General features: G+C 44.5%; 1 protein-coding gene across 2 annotated transcripts in view; it reads left to right on the forward strand.

The window, feature by feature from the left end:
- The window catches only part of ankrd11 (ankyrin repeat domain 11), a 134,670-nt gene that overhangs the window by 110,756 nt on the left and 16,414 nt on the right, over window positions 1-7,500 (forward strand). For both annotated transcript variants that reach the window (XM_017458534.2, XM_053676746.1), the window contains 2 exons: window positions 210-348; window positions 6,762-6,935. In XM_017458534.2, coding sequence (XP_017314023.2) covers window positions 210-348; window positions 6,762-6,935 — 313 coding nt within the window. The remainder of the gene's footprint in view (window positions 1-209; window positions 349-6,761; window positions 6,936-7,500) is intronic.

Here is a 7,500-nt window from a genome sequence, read left to right on the forward strand (position 1 = left end):
GACCAAAAAAATTCTTTTTTATATGATATATTTTATATACATTTCTTCCTGTTTTTTATATATGTTCTGTTTTTTCCAAATAGAATAACAATTTTAGGTGGGTTTTTTTTTCTTCCCTTTTAGGATCCAGTTGTTCGTTTACATTTCAAAGTCCTTGCTGATTGGTTCAACAAGTTTGACACTAACGGAAATCTTTTTTTTCCCCCCAGGATAAAGATAAAGGCTCGTCAAACAAGACTCCTAAATTGGACCGCAGCGATGGCGTCAAAGACATGAAAGAGAAGGCTCCTAAAAGGAAGCTTCCCTTCACCGTCGGAGCCAATGGAGACCAGAAAGATTCAGACTCGGGTAAGGAGGCAGGGCCAGGCCTTTGAGCTGGGGATTGTGGGTAACGGGTAGGAAGGTGGTGTTTTAGAAAGGGCTGCATTGATGTTGTTTTGTCTGTACTGTTTGGACTATCATGAAGCTTAAGAACACTCACATGGCAGCAGTACATAGGGATTTATTGGACACAATGGGCTGAGGAAGGTTTTGGTAAGTCGTCCATCTGTGTTTTCTTTAATAAAAAGAGCCTACTTTGTGTTTAGCGAGCTCAGCTTGGAGGATGGTGTAATTATTTGTTAATGAGCAGTTCAAACAGCTTTCTTAATGAAATGGGTTTAGGTTAAATCACTTAATGTGATCCTGGGTGTGATTTCACTAGAAGGGTTGCTGTGAGCAGTATATGTTTGCAGTTTTATTGTTGAGTATTTTTTTTTTCTTTTTTTAAATTAACTTACACTGATTTAACAGTAGAACTGTTGTTCTGGTCATAAACAGTATATAATAATAGCAGTATGTGAAGTGTGTGTGTGTGTGTGGGGACAGTACGGTTGTATCTATTTTGGGCCGTATTGCTCAGACGCTCTGTAACAGTCCCTGGGCCGTTGCTCCCCCCATTTTCAGCCGTTAGGCGTGAAATCTTTCCCTTTCTCTCACCCCATTCAGACAATGTGTATATAGTGCCTATTGTGATGCTAACTCCAGGGGTGGGGTGGGGGGGGGGCTCCGTCTTCCCACCGGCCTGCTGCACGTCTCTCGCTCCTTTTCCCCTCTCAGATTATGCTATTGTGCTGTACGCCGATATTTTCACCCCGTCAGCGTGTGCGTCAGCCATTGATTCACAATACTTTACAAGCCATCGTTCTGCCTTTAAGTTGTTTCTCTTTGTCGCCATTCTGTTATTAGGAACTGGCTTCACGGCTCTAGCAGGTAACCCTGCGAGTTCTCATTGCAGGCTTTGTCTGGTGTGTAAGCGTTTTCGTTTGGCTGTACGGCTGAGACCGGGCAGGCTGATTTGGGCCTGATTTTTATGCCAAGTCATTGTCAGTCCCCTGTGGATAGTTTTTTGTAATACTTGGCTCCATTCCTTTTCTCCACTCTGTTCAATGCTTTGAGTCATGAAATTCGTGTATATGTGTGTGTCTGTGTGTGTGGTTTTGTTTACCTTATTTGCTGTCTCTTGCAGTGGGATATGTGCCAGTTCAGGCCAGTTACCTTTGTGCTATATTCACATCAAGTGTGCGCGCGCACACACACACACACACACACACACACACACACACACACACACTGCTGACTTATTACACATAGATCATAGACATAGGAACATTTTCACTGAGCTTAATTATGAGAGAGAGCGAGCGAGCGAGAGAACCAGATAAAACAGACAATAGATGTGCTTGGAAAGCCATTTGAAGCTGCAAGGAAGCCATTAGCTGCAGAGCACCATCGAGGCCAGTGAGAGCAGAGATTCTCTGTGCTTTTATTATGTAATGAGCCGGTGTGATCAGCACCGCTCCCTTCACCCGTCAAGGAACAATCCAAGAACCATTGTTCCTTTATTCGCTCGAGTGAGTGAGTGAGTGAGTGTGTGTGTGTGTGTGTGTGTGTGTGTGTGTGTGTGCACCTACAGTAGACTTGTCTGTGAAATGAGTTCTTACTTCAGGTTCAGTGTCATTTGCTCAGCGCAGGCATACAAATATGGCATTTCTTCTTATGCAACCAGTGTAATTCTTATGAAACCAGACTTGTGTAGAACTGGCGATTGAACTGCATGAAGTAGCAGAACCATAAAAGAAAAGCTTAAGCTTCACCTCGTCCCCAAAAGGCTGATGGATAAAAGTCTGAGGCACTGCCGGCCTTGTGCTGGCTCGGCTCGGCTCTGCTCGCTTTCATTTTCTGGAAGACTCCATTTGAGATGCATAATTCATCTAGCTGGTATTTTTGCAGCAGTGTTTTTTTTTCCTCCTCTCTCACTCTCTCTCTCTCTCTCTCTCTGCTGCTCTTGTGCCTCAGTGCTTTTTGCAGGCAGCTCTTCTATAAGAGGCCTGCGGAATATTTCTTTCTTTCCCCTCTCTCTCTCTTCCTCTCTCTCCTCCCATTTCCTGAAAGTCTGTGTGCTTGGATCGCGCCGGTCCCATGTCACACACTTTGCTATTGTATAATCTACGAGATTGAATCCAGCGCCTTGCTGCAGTTTTCTGCATTTTCTGTAATTGTCGTTTGAAAGGAATGTAACCGAGCTTCCTGCAGCAGCGCAGTAAATGATTCGGGGCTGCTTTGTAAAGGCACACGGTGCTTGGGAGAGGTAAGGGAGTGCATGTTCTCGCTCAGGCTGGAATGAGTGGGTGGGCTTATCAGCACCACTAATATTCACCACTCCACTGCCGGGCACACCAACGCTGCCAGGCAGAAACGCTGGCACACACACACACACAACCAATTGGTTTGAAGCTTGGATGCTTACCAGATGTATCTGCTTGCTGCTGGTACAGAGTGTGCCTGCTAGCTCCACTGTTTTTGTTTTACACTTTCCCTTTAATCTCGCATTGCACTCTCTCTCTCCCCCAGCGTTACTGTATATCAGAACAGATCCTGGGTGAGCAGTCCTGCATGTCCAGGAGCTTGTAGTGTACTCGATGCACGTCCCTGGTGTGTGTGAAGCTTGCAGATACAGGCCTGTTGTGTTCGCATGATGTTCCTCCCAGAAAATAAAGGCCTCTGTGTGGTCTGCTCATGAGTTTCCTTCTCTTCGTGGCTGACAAATCACAGGGCTTTTCTTTTTTCTTTTTTTTTTTATTTTAACTGTATCATTATTTTTTTTCTTTACTCCTCTTTTGTTCCATTCTGTCACAGCGTACTTTCATCTGTAGCACAAAGCAGTGACACAACATCCTGTGGGCACTTCCTGTCTCTTCTGCCTTCATTTCCTGTTTTCTCTGGCCAGCTCAAGAGGAGTCTGTGTCTGTCTCTCTCTCTCACTCACTCACTCACTCACTCTGTGAGTGTGTGTGTATATATCTCTGTCCCCATCTTACTTATTCCATATCATCTCATTTGTCTCTCGCGTCCCTTTTTTCATCATGTGTTTTCCATAACACACTCTTGGTGAACTAGCAGCCCAGGGAGGCTGAGTTATATAAGCCTTATGCAGCACAGTCGGACAGTGCTTTCAGATTTATACTCTGAGGGGGGAAAAAAAAACAAGTTAGAGGGATTACCCCCCCTCACTTTTTTTCCCCCTCTGGCCTTCCTGAACTCTCATACTCCTCCTTGTAGATACCAGACAGGCCCTTATTGGCCGTGTGTTTTGTGTGCTCAGTTTGTAGCTGTAAACGTGAACTCTGTAGCACAGTAACAGAGGTTGTGCTTCATGTCCCGGGCAATGGGAAGTCCCCTCAGTGGCAAGTCCCCACCCTCTCCAGTGACCCAGATTCTCTGCAGTCTTCAGAAACACAGACCCACAGCAAACCACCATTTTATACTTTCATTTGGATCAGTACAGAGGCTCAAAAGAAAACTCTAAAGACACCATTACGCCAAAAGTGAAGCGAAAATTCCAATCAGTTCCTAGAAATAAATGTAAACAGACTGTAGACATTTTATTAATGGATAACCAGAGCACCTCGTCTCTACAGCAAGGCTCACTCAGTGCTGTAGTCACGGGGTATACAGTATACAGCTACGCTTGTATATCTTCCCGGGGGGGGGGGGGTTGCGTTAGGGCTTAAACTCCCTATGCATCCCCTTATTTGATACTCTGTATACGGCCACATTTACATTTATGGAAATCCAGGACAACTTATATTTATCTCATTTATACAACTGAGCGGTTGAGGGCCTTTCTTAAGGGCAGTGCTGGGATTTGAGCTGGTGACCTTCTGATCAGTAGTGCAACATCTTAACCACTGAGCCACATGTAAGCGTTCTTGTGCAAGATTACAGCAAGAACACAGAAATCCCAGACCCTCACCTCACATGTGAAATTAGTCCAGTCCAAATAGGGCTTCGGTGTTTTTCCATACTGTAACCGACCAAGCGCAATCACCCTACATCTTAACAGAGCGTGTTTTGTTGTTTTTGTCGTCGTTTTGTCAGTCCTTAGACGTTACCAGTCCAGCAGCTTTGACTAGACTCGATTGAAAGAAACAGGTTGAACTCCTTTCACCATGGCAGTTTTTAACACCGATAAGATTATGGACAAGCAGCCCACACATTCCCATTCACACGCCGTTGCGTAAGCCATTGTCTGTGGTGTTCTCACTTCATATTTCAAGTTTGTCTGCTTCTTATCTCATTGTTAGGGTGTGCATTTTGACACCAAAAAAAAAGGTGGGGGGGGGTTGCCACTTCAGTGTAGCAGATTCAGGCCTCACTGAAGAACCATGAGTGCTGACTGCAGCTGCTTCACTCAGGCTATCAGATAAGCCTTGTCTCAGGCTTTTGCTCCAGACTAATAATGGTTATTTAAAGCTTCTGTACCGGAGTAGTAAAACGGCTCCCATGGGCGCTTTTATGGTTTTTGCCAGCTATTGTTTATTTGATTAGACTGAGCAGTTCTGTTATTAGTACGCAACATTAGGTAGAGTCGTTGGATTTTTGGTCAGTTTTTTTTATGTGTATTTTTTTCCTCTTATGATTTAGCTGATTAAAATTGGGCAGTATTAAGGTTTTCACACACTTTAATCTTGGCAGTGTTCAAGCATGACATAACGATTGACTGTAAACATCGACAGTTTCGTTAACATTTCCGAGCCGAGTTGCGGACTCCAAGCAGCCATGTTGGCGACTACCCTCTGATCGTAGTACTGCAGGCCTCTCTAATCCCGCTCGCCGTGAAGGCTGCAACAGTTAACTCTGCGTCATTAGCTCATCTTTTCTTCCCACCATGGAAAAACATGTTTAGACTGCTCCTGCGGCTCCCGCAGTTCGAGTTTGAATCGGAGGAATGTGTCTAAGCGGCAGATGTGTGTGAGAGAATGCGTATGGGTGGGGGTACATTAAGCGTAATCGTTTGCAGATGTTGGCACCAGTTCGTCAGATCTGACTGTGGAAAGTAATCCCTGGAAAGAGTTGTGTGACAGGAAGTTTTTCTGCTGCTTGGCTTCCTCTCGGTATAAATTATATTTGTGGCCTTGAGCAAATCAATGTGTTAAAAGCAACAGCGTGCACGCTTGTAGATCTTTCGTAGATTCGATGAGAATTGAAACCTAGATGATGGCATCTGGGGTAACTCATTTGTTTTTATTAGCGGTGCGGATGTGTTTGTGTCTGCGTGCGCACGCACTCACGTTGTTGGGTCATGTTCATAAGCGTGAGGCTTAGAGTTGCAGGGACGTCTTCCTGTTTGCCACTGTACGCTGGGTGAGGGCGGTGTAACGGACCGTCTTGGTGCATTGTGGGGCAGAAGATATGTTTACACCCAGATGCTGGAAATAATGGACAGGCATGTCTTTTTGAAGTGCAGCTGCTTTTGTCCCGCTCCTCGTCTGTGCTTCGACCTTGCCTTAGCCATGCTGAAAGCAACACCAGCCATTTTGTAATTGCTGACAGGTTGCCAAGTCACACCCTTTAAGAAAGACACTGGCACACAGACACTCACACTAAGTGCTCCTCCCTCCCTCCCCATGGGGATTCTGGGTAATCCTGCTCTGCTGCTGCAGGCTTTCAGACTCTCAGGGCAGACATGGAATTCACCTGGGAGTGCAGGGTTTCACTTCACTTTCAGAGGCATCTGTGAAGGTTTTTAACTCCTTCAGGTCATTTCGAGATGTCTGTTCCTATCGAATCAACTCGACCGCGCTCATCAGAGTGACTTCGGATGAGGAGAAGAAACGTTAAAATCATAACTCATTTACATGACTTTCAGAAGCACAAAAGATGCAAACACACATTGAGCTCACAAACCTGTGTGAACTAGTCATCTTGTATGTGTGTGTACGTGTGTGTGTGTGTGTGTGTGTATATATATATATATATATATATATAAATATGGAATTAGGAACAGTATGTAAATGTGCATTGGTGAATATTCAAAATGCAAGAAAATCCAATTCACACAATCTTACTTTTTTGCTTGTCTGAACGTGTAGATTACAGTCCAAGCAGTGGTGGGGAATGGAGGGGGATTTCAGGGGAACAAATAAGTGTTGTGGTTTTGTTTTTGCTTTTAATTTAAAAAAAAAAAAAAAAAAGTACTGTCTGCGTGCAAATACTGTGTTCCAACAATCAGTACAAAGATTGAGGGAAAACACATTTGAATTCACCAAGCAGGACAAACCCAAAAGCCGAAACATAAACAAACATGAACAAGTACGTAGAATTGAAAACATTGGTGTAAACACTCCAGCTTGGTTAGAATGCTCTTAATCCTTCTCATAATCAGTCATTGAGGCAGTTCATCGGGTCTAACTTGGCCATTTTCTCCCCCTCCTACACAGAGAAGCAAGGTCCGGAGCGGAAGCGCATTAAAAAGGAGCCCACCAACACCAGGAAGCCAAGCTTGCCGTTCGGGATGGGCATGCCAGGAATCCGGGCTGGGTACCCTCTGTCAGAGCGGCAGCAGGTGGCCCTTCTTATGCAGATGACGGCGGAGGAGTCAGTAAACAGTCCAGGTGCGTGCTTGTCATGAGCGCCACGTCCTGCGAGCCCCCACAAGCTCTCGCTGTCCCCGCTGCACTCTCTCATGCCATGCTTCATTAAAACCCACACCACAGTCCTTAATTAGAATTCCATTTAACAAGATAACCCTCATCAATTCCCATTACTACAGCCAAATGGACCCCAATCTTAATCCACTGCCGTCTATGACAGTGGAAGTTTGTACACCTCTTCTAAACATTTCAAATGTTTTTTTTTTTTTGTTTGTTTGTTTGTTTGGTTTTTTCCCCTTACACCGGCCTGTCTGTCTGTTTTATAATCTGATATTGAAGAAATTAGGTAACATCGGATATCGCTCAGTAGTCTAATAAAGGTTTATTAGTGTAGTCTGAATTCTGCACCAAACCATACGTTTTATCATTTCATGAATGCTTGCCTCTTACTCAGATTTACCTCTTCCTCTTCAAGTGGTTGCACATGTTTCATTTTTAGAAAGAAAGAAAAAAAAAAAACACATCCTGGCTGTGGAGTATTTCGAATTCTCACCACGCACTCAAGTATTTTTTTCTGCTGACTAAA

This window comes from Ictalurus punctatus, chromosome 27, assembly GCF_001660625.3.
Source record: "Ictalurus punctatus breed USDA103 chromosome 27, Coco_2.0, whole genome shotgun sequence".
NCBI lineage: Eukaryota > Metazoa > Chordata > Actinopteri > Siluriformes > Ictaluridae > Ictalurus > Ictalurus punctatus.